The sequence below is a fragment of the Atractosteus spatula genome, chromosome 3 (genome assembly GCF_055471065.1).
Source record: "Atractosteus spatula isolate fAtrSpa1 chromosome 3, fAtrSpa1.hap1, whole genome shotgun sequence".
NCBI lineage: Eukaryota > Metazoa > Chordata > Actinopteri > Semionotiformes > Lepisosteidae > Atractosteus > Atractosteus spatula.
In genome coordinates this window covers 46555277-46573084 of record NC_142708.1, presented here as the reverse complement: position 1 = coordinate 46573084, position 17808 = coordinate 46555277, and the positions used below count along the sequence as shown (strand labels likewise).

At 35.7% G+C, this 17808-nt stretch overlaps 1 protein-coding gene across 1 annotated transcript in view; it reads left to right on the top strand.

The window, feature by feature from the left end:
* camk4 (calcium/calmodulin dependent protein kinase IV) overlaps positions 1–17808 on the top strand; it is a 173474-nt gene that overhangs the window by 106848 nt on the left and 48818 nt on the right. Inside the window, exon 5 of the mRNA XM_088910593.1 lies at positions 4088–4160. Within this exon, the coding sequence (XP_088766719.1) occupies positions 4088–4160 (73 nt within the window). The remainder of the gene's footprint in view (positions 1–4087; positions 4161–17808) is intronic.

Below are 17808 nucleotides of genomic sequence, written 5' to 3'. Positions count from 1 at the left end.
AGATGCCATACTGAATAATTCCTGCACACAACCATTGCAGCGGAATTTGCATCGTTTGGCAGGGCTATGATTCATACAAGTGGTGGTGGATTTGGAGACAAAATGTATTTACATTAGGTTGCTGTAAGTGGAGCACTAATAACCCCAAAACTCTACTTATTATTTTAGAGAAGGCACCTGACAAGCTGGACAGTATGCTTCTCAAAGCGCTTTACAGGATAACAACAACAATAACAACAACAATTTACAAGTTCTGGGAGGAAAAATATGATCAATATTAATAATAATAATAAACTTTATTTTATATAGCGCCTTTAAAGGTGGCTCCTCAAAGCGCTTTACAGGATAACAACCGATGAAACAACAGTGGCTTGGGGTTGAAAATACCTGTGAAACTGGTTTGTTCACAAACAATGTACTGTAGACACAGAGAGTCAGTAGCAATAGCAATTAGCAATATTATGGACACACAATTGATTTTTTTTAAAAAAAACTTTTTTTGACAGCTGGTTTTTGTTGACAGCTTGACACAAGTTTATCAGTGAAAAGACCACGGGCATTCTTCCTCCCCCCTACATTCTCAGAGTAGAATAGACTTTATTATTAGCACAATTTATTACAGTGCTAAATTTAGTATTATTGATTACTAATAGTTTATGCTAACACCTAGCTTTCTTAACGCGAGAAGTACTACCATAAGTAACATGTACTGTACTTACGTACTACTACTGTAAGCAAAAAAAGGGGTTTCGGAGGGGGGGGAGGTGTCTTTCACTGGAAGACTCGCCCCCTTCTACTTTGAAAATACCTGTGAAATCGGTTTAATTCGTCACAGCCAGCACTCCCGCAGAGAGCGATGAAAACCGCGCGGCGCCAGGCGAATGCACATTAATATGTTGGGCTTTTGGGCTTGGGTGGATTTGCGCCCTACAGTTCAACCTGTGGTACCACTGTGTACTGTACATACAGTACGAACATGTGTTATTTTGAAATATAAAAAATGTCAATATACTGTAGGAGAAATTGAGTATTGGTGTGTATTTTTTCTTTAAAATACCAATAACAGCAACATACAGTTTACATAATATGTTTATGTTCCTAAATTAATATCGTTTATGACCTTTATGACCTTCGTTATGCTCCTCTGCGTTTTATGCTTAGCTACTAAAATTTCACTTTAGTGGTAAAATTCCATATAAATATTCAATACTAAGCAGATTAAAATGTGCACAGTAAAGAGATTAAATGATTAAATATTTTCACCAATGACCAATAGACCACATTATCTTCCGTGTCGCATTAAAATTGGAATGTTTTTTTTGCAAGTGTCAAAAGAAGCGATACACAACCTGTCTCCTCTATAACTCTTCAGTTTACACTGAAATTCCGCCAGAGCCTCACAACATTGTCCAATAATACTCTTCTTGTGTCTAATTTTTAGTTAAGCAGGATTTGAGCTACAGACCATAACAGACCAAAAAACAGAATCCACCTGCGATTCGGGTGTTAACAAAACGTGTTTACAAATAAAGTGAAATACAATAATACTACCAGCTATATAGATACATAGATTTAGATATTTAGATCCTTAAATTAATATCATTATTAATTTAATTAGATACGTGATTACATATATTCTCGATTATAAAACAGATAATTCCGGTCCTGGAATCTGACTGGCTGACACCCTTCTGAAGCGGTACCATAATCTCTGGTATACGGACGCCCCAGAAATTTGACTTTTAACTGTGTGATAAATTTTAAAGACTACTTCTTAGCATAGATAAGAAAGCGTAGATAAAAAAGCTTGGATTCTCATGTATCTGATACAAGTATCTTTTAATACAGTCTTTGTTGTGCTCTTGAGGATCCTTGTGATATTTTGAGCTCTGGTTGAATGATAAGTGTCGCAGTTTAAATAATTTTCGTTGTTAGAAATATATAATGCTCTGTTAAAAGCAAGGGAGTTTTTATGTCTGTTATACTAAAAGAAAATGCCCGACGAACTAGGGATTGGACAGTTTTTCAGTGCTTGTACAATCGATGGAAATGTTCAAATAAATGTGCTAAAGAAATAAACAAAAAAAGTAATTTATTCCTTTATCCTATTGGCTAGCTAATGTCCCGTCCTTGTTAGTTAGATCAACGAAATGCTGTGGTGTTACTTTTTGTCGATGAAAAAATAAAGTATTTTCATTTAAAATGACGGTTACAAATAATGTGGACCAGCGTAATACTTTGAGTTTACAGCTTGTCCAAGGTCATTCATTATTAATACTATTAGTAATATCTTCGGTAAAAGCTTTGATGCATAAAATATTTCTTCATAATTAAAATATTTATGATAAAGGTAGGTTGTGTACTTTTGCCCAAGTGAGCAATCTTGCTTTCATAAAATATACCAACTTTTTAATGACTGATGATTAACATGCTGTAATACACAGTTTAAATTTAAAAGCTCAAATGCTGTACATGAGAAGTTAAGCTTTATTGGCTCCTCCTGGCGGTTTTACAAGGTGATTCCAGATACTTTCCGATATGACGTCATATGACGTTACACTGCGTCATACCGCGTTAGGATGCAACACGCCCACCGCATGGTACCGTGGTGTACCTCACTCGTTTTGAATGGCTGCATCTGTATGGTAGCCTGAGCTAAGGGGAAATTGTCCAGAACTGTTAAAACGGCTAGTAAAATAACTCAGAAGAAGCTTAGAGATGTATTATATTGCAGTTCAAAGGAAAACTCAGCTTATCATTGACTCTCTCCATTGCGATTTTCAACTGATGCCTTCAGGGAGAGATTTTAGAATGCCTATGGTCAAGAAAAATGTATACAAGAAATCTTTTGCTCCCTGTGCAAAAGTGACTGTTTCCTATACAAAGCAATCGGTATAGTGTAAATGATGTAATATGGGCAGAAAGAGAAGTGTGTGTATTGTTGCATGGTTAGGATTATTGTTTGTTTTTAACATGTTTACATATTTTATGTTGAGTGTTATTTGTTTTCTGTAGTTTTGTATGATAATATCAGATTTCCACCCTTTTGGATGGATATAACAACAGTTATTATATATTAAGTTATTATGGAAAAATATTTTTCAGTTTGACAGCTCAACAGTTTTGTCAGCCTACAACCTACTATCATAGCCATTATATTTTTATAGGTCTAACACAAACTTATTTCTAAGCCATAGTCCACGGCAGGGCACACACAGATGATGAACATTTCAACTTTGCACAGACATGCACATACTCACACTAGGGAAACTTTTCCCATAAGCCAATTATTTCCCAGTATGTCTTTGGACTGTTGGAGGAAACCTGAGCACCTGGAGAAAACTCACGCAAACAAGGGGAGAAATACTAATTTTGTGTAATATTCCAATGGAAAATGCAGACAGTTGGTAGGACAGAAAGGTGTAATGTGATAAGTAATTTTGGTCTTACTGTAGAAATTGTATGTGATGGCAAACGTAACTAAAAATGGGTAAACAGTAATGTTAATTTTAAATGCAATTTAATCTTGTATGCGAAGAGCAAACACTCTTTACATACATACAGCCTCAAATAATTAATTAAATTATGTTTTCCATAGATGTATGTCTCAGATATTTTAAATGTTATGGTTTTGTGTTTAAAATTACACTTTTATATGCTTAAATTTGTTTTACAGTTATCATTTCAAATTCAGATAGCCGGGCTCTTCAGCTGGCCCTCCAAAGTGAAACCAACATATACTGCAGAGAGATAAGTCAAGGTGGCAGAAATCAAAATAAAGAGATTTTCTAAAACTGTAACACTGCCATGACAGTGATCTGCCTTTTACTGTTTTATATAACAGTATAACAGTAAAGCTTCTGAAACACACTTATTTGATTTACAGCTTTGGTTAAAATGAAGGTCCAGGTTTGCCTTATTTTTCACAACAGCAGTTGAATTCCTATATTCTTATAAATCTCATATTAATTTAGCCATATTACACAGTTTACTATGTTTACAATAGGAGAGACAAAATGCATATCTAAGGTCATGGAGGGCTTTTGTATTTGCCATTTGTTTTTACATTTATTTTGTTTTTCTCTAGGATTGTTGAGAAAGGATATTACAGTGAACGTGATGCTGCCGATGCTGTTAAGCAAATCTTGGAAGCAGTTGCAGTAAGTCTTTGCTCTTTGTGATTTTGTTCACAAACTACATCTTTAGTTTTTCACTGTCTGAATTATAAATAGGATGTTAGTAATATTTTTCTAAATAATTTGTACTGTACCTAAGGCACCATGGTCAATCATTTTCAGTGACAACAAAAATGACCTAACAATTATAATAATTTCAGCTGTGATGGAAGTACATAATATTACCCTACAGTTCCTTTGGTACTGTATAACTACAGACTGAAACTCTGCAGGTGTAATTTGCATGTGTAATAAGAAGGGTACAGAGCAGACAGAACCCCATTGACCGAGAGCACGATTCACCACAGGTTTAAACTTTGAAACCAGACAAAGTTCTTCAGAAAGAAAACGTTTTGTCATGTTACTTTTCTTTTTTGAAGTAATCCTTTTGGCTTTTCATTTTTTTTTATACAGTAGATATTTTTCAGTGAAATCAGTAGTACCCACAGTGATCAATTTTCAAACTTCTTTTGATTTCCTAGAATTTATCTTCAAATGAGTTAAATTGATCCTGTATGTTCAGCAAAAGTAATTGTGCCAGTACTTTTAATACTATAACACAAGTAATGTGGTAGTGCAGAAATTAGAATGAAAGCTATGTTTTTAGTGATGCCTTGAAATACTGAGGAGAATTACCTTGATATCTAAAACTCAAGACTGTTCTCAGGTAGCAACCACAATGACAAGCTAGAAGAGGTTAGTGCCATGACATTATAGTCAGGCTGACACTCACTTGTTCTCACAAGGACCCAATTGCCATGACCTTGGGAAGGCTGAAAAGTTAAGCCGCATTATTACATTGCTTTTCTCAGAATTTCTAAGGGTTTTTCACATTGGCTTCTATAAATGGCATACTGTACATTTTTTGTATTTATGTGCACAAAAGCTTGTATTTAGGATTTCAATATTTGTACTAGACATGCATTGCAGTCAGTTTAAAGTATCAGATGCATCAGATAAAGTAGCCAAAGTGATTGTGATCAATATAGTTTGTATCACGGGCTAATCACATTTCAAGAAATGGTAGCTATAATATGAAATAATATATGCAGAACAAAAATGGTATTTGCCAAAAACAGAAAACAGACAACAATATGGATACAAACAGACAATATATGCTTATGGTTATGAGTGGTTATACAAAGCAAATGACCAAAATATTAATTATGTTTATGTGTTTATAAAGTGTTTGAAGAATAAATGTTTTGTTTTATTTTTATTTTCCATTTTGAATTAGCTGGATGATTTCTGGATTGAATAAGAGCTTGCTCAGTAATGTAGGTTTCAAGAGCTAACCAGTCATCCCAGAGAGAAAACATCTTTGAAAATCAGGTGAAGAAAAAAAGTTTTGAAGTCTTGGTAATTCTTGTTTTGTTAGTGTTTTACTAAGCTGGTGTTTTTAAATCTACTTGTACTCATGGTAATGAGTTTTTTTAAATTAACTGTTATTTAAATATTTTCATCAATCACTATATTCTAGTTTGTGATGAGGTCACATAAAAGATATAATCTTCCTTAGTTTTTATTTTATTTTGTTTGGGAGTGTTTTCAGAATGATGTGGTTTTCTGTTGATCAAGAGATGATGCTCTCTTACATTAAGGCATTGTTAAAGTGATGTACTAAATCTGCTTAGGTTAACAACTATAATAGGACTGTAATAGGGGTTATGCTTATATTTTAAAGATAAACCAAAATAAGCAAAATTTAAGCTTAAGGAACCCATTGTCTTTCTCGCATTTGTAAACATCGGTTCATTACATATACAAACTGTATTGATATATAATATTTAAGTGATTTTCTACCAGTATATCTATAACCTCTCTATACTTGTAATTCATACAGTAGATTCTATTTTGTTGGGGGGGGGGTTATATTTTTCCAGGTGGTGTGGTTTCTTGCATGTGAGAAGTATTAACTAGTGTTCTCGTCATAATTGATGTGAGGTGATATTAAAGTTAACTACAGGAAATAATTACAAAAAACAGGGTGTGTAGTTCTATATCAATGAACTCGCTGGTTATAGTAAAATTAATCACCTCACCCCATAAAGAGACCATGTACAAATCGTGTAACTTTTATATTTCTTTTTTGGTCTCGCCCTTTTGACTGATTTTGGCTGATTTTCATTTTTATACAGTAGACTTTCTAATTGAAATGTAGTGAACCAAAGGTATCAATTTCTTTCGATTTCTTAGAATTTATCTTAAAATGAGTGAAACTGGTTCTGTACTGTACATTCAGCAAAAATCAGTCTAAATACTAGTAATTTATGTTGTTTAACCCTGAATACAATGTCTTGCTATCACAATGTACTGTATACCTGTGTTCACCTTAATTGTAAATTGGTCTTTCATTGACCCTACTTTTTAAAACATTTTTATATTTCTCAGAGAAACATGGTACTAAAAATCAAAATAAGCAGTTTTGTCATTTTTCACATGCCCTACTTAGACTTTAAAAATAAATGCAAATGTAATCTTTGATTAACTACAGTAAAATAAAGGAACCTAACCTAACAGTAATGGCAGTGTTTCTTTAGTCTTTCATTCATAGCCTGAGACAGTTTTTACAACCCCTGTATCTTTTATTGAATAAAATCCAAAACAAGTGGACAATAGTGAACACTGCATTAAATTTTAAGAAATTGGTTTACCCAAAACCAAAATAAATAGAAAAGGGCACAGAGTGCAACGTTTAAAAAAACAAAGTGTCCGCAGAGATATGATGAGGTTGAGTTGTTTCCATTACCATCCCCCAGCTGTATACCTTAACAGCAGCTGAACACAGATAATTGTACCATGTGGATTTGCAGGCTAACACATTTGTAAGGAGTCTCTTTGATTCAGGCTGTTCTTTTAAATACTCAAATCAATAGTACATTATTTTACCATCTGTGATTTGACAGCAATAATATAATCATTTATTTTAAGTTAAGTGAAGTGAATATCTCAACTGCTAAAAAGAAACATGAACAAGCTTTTAGTTTCAGGACAATATTTTAAACTAGGCTTAAAATATTGTCATTGTTTGATGCTATTTTTTCTAAATATTTAAACTGTTATAACCATAACAATAATATGATTTCTTAGCTAAAATCCTAATGTGGGCCTGCATTTTAAATTTGCTGAGAATGTGTCTATTCCACGTTATACTGTATGAGTAAGGCTTATTCAAAACCTTTCTTTCTGTTTCTGTTCTTAGGTTTAATGCTTTTAACTGCATTTTTTCAGTAACCCTTGTTATTCTTTGCTTGATAAAGATGACAAAACATAACATCTGAGCTCTACCTACTTGCTATACATTGTAAGGTCTTGTGTTTTCTATGAAGTCATGATAATGGAGCCTATTAGAAGATATTCTGTACACTTTATGAATTAATAAACACATTACAAGTCCTAACTAAGGCCTGTGAATGAGATTTAGATTGCATAGATTGTATGTTCATTGCAGTCTAATCCTGAGTGTACTTGAAGGGTTAAAAGACGAAATCAAAGAAACATCAGCTTTGGCCAGAGAAGAGCAAGAAGAATAGATCTTGAATCTGAGCGTGCAGTCACAATTGTTTTTCATTTTTATTTATAAATTTCGTCCACTTTCAGATTTACATCATGATTCATGCAATCTCACAATCACTAATTCCATCTTTATCTCAAACTTGCACCTGCGTGAAAGGAGCTAAAGACAAATCAGCATCCTCTAGTTTCACCTACCAGCTTTCACCTCCTCTTTCTTCCAGAATAACCTAATCAACATTAGGGTCTAAAGGACTGTGCTCAACTCGTGATCACCTGCTTAGTGTGACAGACATGCTTGAAAGCCCATTTGCCCAATATAATTATTATCATATTACCTGTCAAATGCTTTGTTAAAACAAGAGCAACCCAATCAGAATTATCTACAAGCTTGTCTATAGACCTTAAAGAGGATAAAGCCTCCCTACCCCCATCTTTCATTTTTTAAAATGATCTAATAACCTCTAATGGCCTGATAAAGCAATACACTTGAATGAGTAGCAGGTGCTGTAGAAAATACACAACAATAATTACCAGCATGAGGAGAAGTACAAATCAATCAAATAAAAGAGTGTCTTTTAATGGATAATTCATATGGCTCTGCTACTTTGTTCACTGGCAAACCTGACATTTGATAAGATTAAAAGGTTATTTTACCAGAATATGTAGGCTGTAATGAAAAATATGGAAATTGTATGCCTTTGTCTAGAGTGCCTCAAGGTTAGTAGGTCAAAGAAAAGTATAACCCTTTCAACATTGTTCTATTTTGGAGGATGGGTGCCTTGAGGCGTTCAATATCAGATAAACCAAGGGATGATGGTGGGAGTAAAAATAAATAATGAATTCAATTTTGTTTCATATAATGCTTTCTCCAATACTTTGTTTTATTTACATGTACAGTATGCTTACCAATATCATAATATGACTGAATAGCCTTCTCCCATTTTTATATTTCTTATATTCTTATGTATGTTCTCATTTGAAAGCAGAGTACCAATTGTTCTGCTATAAAATTTAAATGAATTCCTTTATTTTCTAAAAAAAGAAAATATTTTGCCTGGCAAAACAATTAATACCCTTCCTGTTATGTCATATTCTGTGAAAATACAAAATGATGCCTTCACATTTAATCATCTTCACATCACAGCATCACAAGGTCACAGGGGAGCCTATCCGAGCAAGCAACAGGCACAAAGCAGGGTACACCTCAGAGCAGACGTAGACACAAACACAGACACGCACACACTCACACCAGGGCCAATTTTACAAAATCCAATTAACCTACCAGCAAGTCTTTGTACTATGGGAGGAAACCAGAGCAGCTGAAGGAAACCCATGTGAACACCAAAAAAAATAGAAACTCCAAACAGATAGCACCCAGAGCCTCAGAGCTGCAAGGCAACAATGCTAACCACTGTGAAAGTGGTTACACTGTGTAAATATGTATGTGGTTGTGCCCTCCACTTACATATTTAATATTTAAAAACTGAATTCATTGCAGTAAATATCAGGAGAAACATGAGAGAAAAAAAATGTTGATTGCATAAGTTTTCAAATCCTTGAACTTATTATTTGGTGGAAGCACCTTAGGCAGCAATTAAATGGGAGCTGGGGCTAGTAGAATATACTGTAGGAAAGGGAGTCCTGGACTGTGCTGGCAACTCTGTGATCAGACAATGTGATTGTGGTCCTTGTGGGTCAACTGGCTCCATAGCTGCCAGGGGTCTGAAAACATAAATACCCCTGACTCGCAGTGAGTCACTTCGAGAACCGCTATCTCACAACTGGGTACTGAGCTCTCGGGGGAAGAGAAGGAAGAAAGATTCCAGATAGAGAATTAAGAGATCTGAAAGATGACAAGATACTCCAACCAGAATCAGTTTTACAGTAACTAGGTGACTGCTACAGAAGACTGGATGAACACATAGACTCATGAAGCCGAACTGGAAATGAAATAAGACATTAGCATTCCCTAACTCATAGGCATAGGGATAGGCATAGGCTCAATTTGGAACTGGGCACTGAGGGGATGGAAAGAGGAGGATTCAGGGTGGTTAGTGAATAGATTAATTCAGGTAAAAAGAGAAGGAGTGGCTAAAGATAGTTTGGCTGGTTTCTCTTCACGCAGTTAGGAACTTCTCTGAGAGTGGCACGACCAACCTGAGGTCAGGGAATTTATAAAATTTATAAAATTTTCTCAAGTTGTTTGGGGATAGCTTAAGGAGAGCAGTTTCCAAGACTTTCCACAGAAATCCAATCAGAAATCAAGTAAGGACTTTGGCTGGGGCGCTTAAAGACATTCATTTTCTTATTCTTGTGCCACTCCATTGTAGCTTAGGCATTATGCTTTGAATCATTTTCTTTGCTGAAAGGTAAATTTGTACCCCAATTTTATGTCTATGGCAGACTAAACATGTTTTCCTCTAGTATTTCTCTGATATATTGTCCCATCCATTTTTCCTTTTACCTTAACAAGCTTTCCAGTACCCGCTAAGCAGAAGCATTCCCATAACATGAAGCTGCCACCACCATGCTTAACTGTAGGGATGGTGTTATTAATTGGGAGATGTGCTGTGTTGGGTTTGTGCCAAACATAAAATTTGGCTTTAAAACAAACATGTTCCAAATTAGTCTCACTTAATCATAATACCTTTTGAGACATTTTTGCAGGATCACTGAGGTGCTTTGTTGACAGCTCTATGCAGAATATGAGATGGGTTTTCCACTCTGTCATTCAGCAAAGCTTTGTTGAGTGATCAGAATATCATTGACTTGTGCACATTTTCTGCAATCTCAGCCACTGAACTCTTTCAAAGGTGTTGTTAGGTTCACAGTGGGATCTATCATTAGTTTCCTCCTTAACGAGCTGCTCAGTTTGGGGGGGTGGCCTGACCTACTGTCGGCAGTGTCTGGGTGGTACAATGCACCTTCCAGTAGTTGATGATTGAATAGACTGCACTCACAGGCATATTCAGAGACTTTGTTTTTTGTGTACCCATCTCCTGATCTATGCTCTTCAGTGTCTTTCTCTGATTTGCTTTGAAAACTCCTTAGTTATCACAAGTCTTTGCTTATACTGTACATTACTACCTAACCTCACTGATACAGGTAATTTTATTCTAAAATCATGAGAACCAACTAATTGTGTGGCTCATTAAGGTAATTAAGGTTTGCCATGCAATTAAGACTTTTCAATTTTTCTTTCATATTAATTATCTAAGTATTTCTGTTAGTTTTTTGCTTTGACTTTGGAAATAGGTTGTGTGTATAACACATTTTACTTGCTACTACAAAGTGCCATGACTGCACATTTTAATGCAACCAAATATTAAAACTATGCACTGAATGATATTGACACTGTACCTTTTTCACATGTTGGCTAATTTGTTTCTCTAAACTATTTTAATTGTTAATTGTTCATTTAATCGTTAAATTGTTAAATTAGAGAATCAATATCAATATCAATGGTAATGTGGTTTTTAAATGAAGAGAAGACTGCTTTTAATATGAAATGTGTTGGCATTTTCTTTCAAAAACCCTTTAAATTGGCTCTATTCATTTGATAGATATGGATGACAAGTGACAGATTTAAACAAATAATAGCTGATAGTAATTAAAGAAACTACATGGGAAATATTTTTAACAGTTAAAAGGTAGAAACTGATTAAACTGGGAAATGTTTCTGTGATTTATACTTGACAAATTCCATTTTAAACACAAAAAATGATTACAAAATCAAAGACAAATAGGCAAACTGCCCTTCAGGTATTACTGTATTTAGATTAAAAAAATAGAATAGTAATATCTGTTATGTTTCTCTAATAGTCTTTGGTGGTATATTGATTTATCACCCTATTTTATATCAAGTAAATGACCAAAGAGTACAAACATTTACCAAATACAATGTTTAAATAAGTTTAAGAGTATCCTGTTAGAAATAAACCTAGACATACAGTACATCTTCATGTTAATCTATCATAAAAATGTAACAGTTGCCTTTAACTACTGCAGTAAGATTTAGTTCAGGTAATTACACTGTACTAATGTTAACATAATAACTGTAATGCACTTGGGAGTGAAAATCCACTGTATAGTATACAGAATTCACTGTGGCATTCTTAAATGAGCTTGTGGAAGACCAAATAATCCTAATCTATTTCAAGAGACCCTACAAACTCTTCACAATAACACCTCAGGAATTGGTCCCAGGGCCCCAGCCTGTGAAGCAATGCCACTGTGTTGCCCTATTTTGTATTTATTTTAGTCTTTTATCCTTTCTTATTAGAGTTTCCTCTACTGTAACATGCAATATCCTTTTGATATAATTTCAAAAGTGACTTTTATACTTTTGGTGGTGTGGAATGGCACCTGAGGCTTCTGTCACTACTGTTATTAATTCAATTGTCGTTTTTTTCCGTTCCTTGAGGATATTAACTTCAAGTATCGCTTATTGTTTTGGATTACCAGTCTTGTCAGTTAAAGATCTTTCTCTGTCCTTGTTGACTATGGTTTGGAACATACACCTTGAAAATCAAGTGATGTGAGTTATTTCATGCATTTCTTTATCCTTCTTTAAGCAGAAACTCAATATTATGGCAGTCCAGAATTTTGTCTGTTTTACTTTTTGTGAGTTATCATGATCACGTGTTTATTTGTCCGTGATTTACTTGTTTTGGCAGGGTCTGTATATATAAGATATATATATATCTTGGCATGATGACACCCTCTGTAACTTTTCCTGCTGCTGGGAGAGGATCAGTGGCACACATTTCTCTTCTGCATTAAATTTATTATGTTTAGTGTGACACTTGGAAAGTATGTGCCCATAAAAAGTAAGAATTACTTCATTAATACAGCACTGTATTATGCAGTCAAATTTAAAAATCTGTAAGTCACTTTCTTTGGACAGATTGGCATGCACTAAGGAAGCCTACAGTGTTTTTCCACATAAGGTAACATGCCCTGTTAATATCCTCAGAGAATGAAATGAAGATTGCATGCAGAGACAGTTGCCTCTTAATTTGCTATTATACAGAAGGAAATTAGCTTTATAAATCAGATTATTAGAACAGATGGGGGCAAATCATAAGATTGAAATTACTGTTCTCTTACATTGCAAGTATCTGTGAATGTGTAGATCTGTTCATCTTAGTGTTACAGAGAAAATGGTATGAAGGAATTGAGGAGTTCAGGAAAGGATGTAATTACATGTAGAGAGATGGGAATAAAAAAATGTTTCAGCTAGCACTTGGTAATGAACAAGGGTCGAGTGGCTACTGAAGTGTTGTTATGACAGAATGGAACTGTGTTTATTGAACTTGGACAGGAAGACTGTGCCATCTGGGACTTAACGGCAAAGCTTCTTGAACAACCATTAACTTAGTGACACTAAACATATTAGTTCAGAGACCTTTTCTTGGTTACTTGACAGTAAAATAATACAGCCTTTAGCTTTCTGAGCTGCTGTCAATTTGCTGAACCACAGCTTGCTATTATTGTACACAGTATTTTTTCAAACATATAGTCTCAAGCCGAAATCGATATGTGTTTGCAAAAAAAGAATACTATAAAAAGTGTTATGTCTTATTGAAGACAGATTCTAGATTATGGTTTTTGTTGCATACCAGATCCCTCCCTGAACTTTGCTTAAAAGTCTGTCTAGCAACCACATTGAAAGCGGAACACACCGTGTCTATTGAAAGTGTACAACTCCTGTCAAAATGTTTATCTTTTATCTTCAATTTCCCTTGAAGCAGATTATTAAAAAGTGGTAGTTGTTTGGCACCAGCAACATCAGCACCCTGCCTCGATCAAGGTTTCCCTCCATAGGAGCTTGGGTGGAGCAGTGGTACTGTGGCTAAGGATCTGCGCCTATGGCTAGTTCAAATCCTATGGCTGGTTCAAATCCTGCAGCCAGCAGAGGAATCCCACTCTGTTGGGCTTCTGAGCAAGGCCCTTAACCCCAACTACTCTAGGGGTGCTGTATAAATGGCTGATCCTGCCCTCTAACCCCAAGCTTCTCTCCCTTTCTGTGTCTCATGGAAAGCAAGCTGGGGCATGTGAAAAGACAAATTCCTAATGCAAGAAATTGTATTTGACTAATAAAGTCATCTTATCTTATAGTAAATGACCAAGCAAGAGGGTAGACTGATCAGAGAGGCTATCAAAGGGCAACATTGAAAGAGCTTCAGGCTTTTATGGCCAAGACTTTATGTCAAAGTGCGCATGAGAGAACAATATTCCAAGCACTCCACGAATCTGCCCTGTGTCACAGGATGGCAGGAATGAACTGAAAAAACAGCAACAAAACATTTAGTTTATGTTGTGGCAAAAGATTTTGTGGTCTGACAAAACTGAAATGGAACTTTTTGGCCTAAATGCAAAGCATTACATTTTATGCAAACCCAACAAAACACAAAGCCCGAAGAACACCATCCCTACTGTGAAACATGGTGTTGGCAGCATCATTTTATGGGGATTTTATGGACAGAGACTGAGGCGTGTCTCAGGATAGAAGAGGGCAAAATACAGAAAAGTCCTTGAGGAAAACCTGCTGCTCTCTGAAAGAAAGTTGAAATGTGGATGAAAGTTAACCTTTCAGAATTCAAAAACATCCTGAAGATTGCTGTATATAGCAGATCCCCATCTTGTGAAAAAAGAAAGAAATGCGAACGAACACTGTTTTTACTAATTGATAGCTCTTAAGTGTCTGTATCTGTAGATTTTTTTAAATGATTATTTTAGAATTATTCAGATCCAGAAGGTGCTGGCTGTAAATCTTTTTGGCAGTTTATTATTACCACTAACCTGGGACTATTACAGATATGTTTGCCAATACTCTTGTTTGTCTAATGTTGTTCAATATTTTAATATTCAATAAATCTTGGGGGCATCCATGGATATATCCCAGACACTGTCTGATATGATAGTGTATGACATATGTTTTGTTGACTTTGTTCTTCTCAGCTCCATTTTACAACATCACCTGTGAATTAAATCAATTGAAAGTTCTCTCCAAACAAGTTTTTATTTTAAGTACATTTTGTGCAGTGCAGTGTAGCCCCCTCTAAACTCAATCAATCTGTCTGTATAATCTGGCTGTCAGCTTTATTCAAGGTGACACTGTAGTGCACATAAAACTTTTACAGTATTGCAAAGGTAGCAAGAACAAAGCTAAAGCCCCAGTCTACCTGTGAGCAGAATATATAACAGGCTTCCTCCAGTCATGACATTGCAGACCCTCCTATTGCAGGGACTTAGACTATGTCCCCATCTTTTTTAACAGAAGGCTTGAGCTTTCACTAGTATAAATTCATCACCTTTTACACACCCAGGATTTTCATCTGAGACGTTTGTACCCTTAAATATGATTAATGAATTTAAAGTGTGGTAAAGAAATAAACAGCCTGCTTTGTGGTTTACAAAAAAGAAACTAGCATTAAAAAAAGCAGGCGGATATTGCTTTCGCTGTGGTGATGATTATACACACCCCTTAGACAATAAAATTCATCTGCAGTTTTCCAGCTTGCCAGCTTGCTTGCTGCCCACACACATCTCTAACCTCAGAGCAATTGCAGAAGGAGGACTGCTGTAACAGGAAGGATACGTATATGACAGCCAGCTATTAAAGTGTTTTTTAATTAAATATATATTTCTGAAAGAAAACAACATCCTGAAAGTTTATTCTCTAAGATTATACAGTACCTGGTGGTTATGTGTGCTTCTTTTCAGTTGGCCATTTCCTGAACAATTTAGTTAATCCATGCATGACTTTTATATCACCATCAGCACTCAGGAGGCATTTAGTAATGCAAACAACTGGGTTTTGACCTGAGCAGAACATGTTCCTGTCCCATGGCTGTGAACATGGAAAAGAAGTGTGGACTGTGTTTTGCCCTCTGGAAAACAATTTTATGCTGAGACAGACAGACACAACTGTTTTAAAAAGAGCAAAACCGTAAACAGTGAAGAAGGCTGGTTTACTGATTACTGCAATATATTCTATGATAAAGGATTGTTTCTTCTGTAGTTAGCGTATGCTTATAATCCCATTAACAGTAGTGAAGATTCTAAATGAAGGTGAATTGAAGAAGGTCTTTGAAAGAAAGAGTGTCACTAATATGAAATTTTAAATGTGAAAGGCAAAAGAAACTATCTTCACTAATGTGAAAAATTAAAGCAAAAGGGGAGAGTGTCAAGATTATTTTTTACCCTTGTTGCCAGGGAGGTTAATGTTGTGCTTCCTAAATCAAAGGATGAAGGATATTACTCTTCCTGTTGCAGTACTATAGAATCACTTAGTGGCTTGGAAATGCATACAGTAGTTAAAAATTGCAATACATGATCAAATTAAACAAAAAAAAACAGCTGGCAAATATCAGTTAAGAAGAAAAAATGAGAGTGTAATGTCACCACATCTGGGTATTAATATTTCATTTGCATATATACACGTAAATCTAATACAAATTTAGTAATGTAAACTTTTGTTTTTCTTTTGTGATACTTTACAGATCCTTGAATTTATAAGTCTATGATAATATTTTAAAAGGTTTGGGTGATAATTTTGCTTACATACATTACATTCCCATTCTATGTGTAGCGGCAAGGCTTATTAATAATACAGGAATTAAGTTTGCTGCTCCCTTGCCAGTCCCACTCTCCCTCATCTCAGTAGTGCTGGATACAGAAAGGCCATTCCATTTGATTCACAATTAAGGTGTTTTTCTAGCTGAAAGAGTTTCCTGATATGGAACAGCTCCCCAGGCTGAGATTCACCAGCCACCCTAATAAATGGTCATCTCTGGCGCCTTGCTGTCTGGGAGATTCCTTTAGAGAGTCACATCCCAGGTTGTTTACAACCATAATGTCAGAGAGCATGGTTACTCATCCTCCACCTCGATCAGCAAATCAGGAACTGGTAGGGCAGGGTAACCCCACGTGGGTCTCGAATGCCTGCGGAACTTTCAACCAATGAACGACCGTAGTTCCTCCAGATAAAACAGGCAGCACAGGGCCCAGAAAAGGGGTTCCACCAGGACATTCTCAGACTCATCTCGGACAATCACGTAACGGCCAGTGAGTCCGAGTGCCAGAACTTTACTTTGTTCTGAGAGTTGAGAATGGAGGTCGTCCATGTGTAACCAAAGGATCCGCCTGAGGTTAGCCCAGCAGCAAGCCTCGTGAACCGCTGGTACCCCACCGTGAACACTCACCTGATCAACGAGTGAACTATGGTCGGAACTGTTGACAGCTGAATATCAGTATTCAGGACGAGCACTACATCGGGAACGAACCGATCTTCTTCCCGTCTAAAGAGTGTGACTTGCTTGGACCCGCAGTCACTTTCCATGTGCACAATCTGCTAGTTAAGCAAGGACTGACTAGCCGGTCTTCAGAGAGCCCACTGTGCAGCAGGAATCTCTCCCTCCTTCTCCCACACCTCACGCCGAACCAGGACAGCCTGGCACCAGGCCAGAGGACGCCGATTGGATGCAGAAACAGCCTGTCGCTGTTCCCTTTTGTCCACAGGAGATCTGAATCCACACAGATTGGATGAGCATTCAACATTCTGCATTACAGCTCGAGAATTCAATTCTTACTTCAACCCCAGTTGATATCAATTTAATTCCTATGAGTGATGTACTTGCCTTTGAGTACCTAGTGTAGAAGTTGTAATCAAAGTTCTTTTACGAAACGGTATAAATGAATGATATACTGAATGTATGTCCCTCTTGGAATTTGTAACTCTTTGTGATTGAATATATACCTTTTGTATTCTGCTAACCCTCACTCTTAAGATCTGTTATGTTTATATACACATTTTATTCATTTTATGTTATGTTTATTTTCACATTTTTCCCTAAATGAAGTGTTTTGCAAGATCCATCTACGGCAAGAATATTAATTAGAATAAAAGTAATAAGAAAATTGTTGATGTCCTTATTATTAATTTGGTTTGCATATTCAAGCACATTTCGAAGTGCTTTACAGGAGAGTTGAAAGTACAGCAGAAAAGAAATAAAGTGTAATTATATTTGAAAATGTCTGCATGAAGACCAAACCTGCATACATAAAATTATGCATTAGGTGGAATTTCATATGCATGAATGTCTGTTAAATG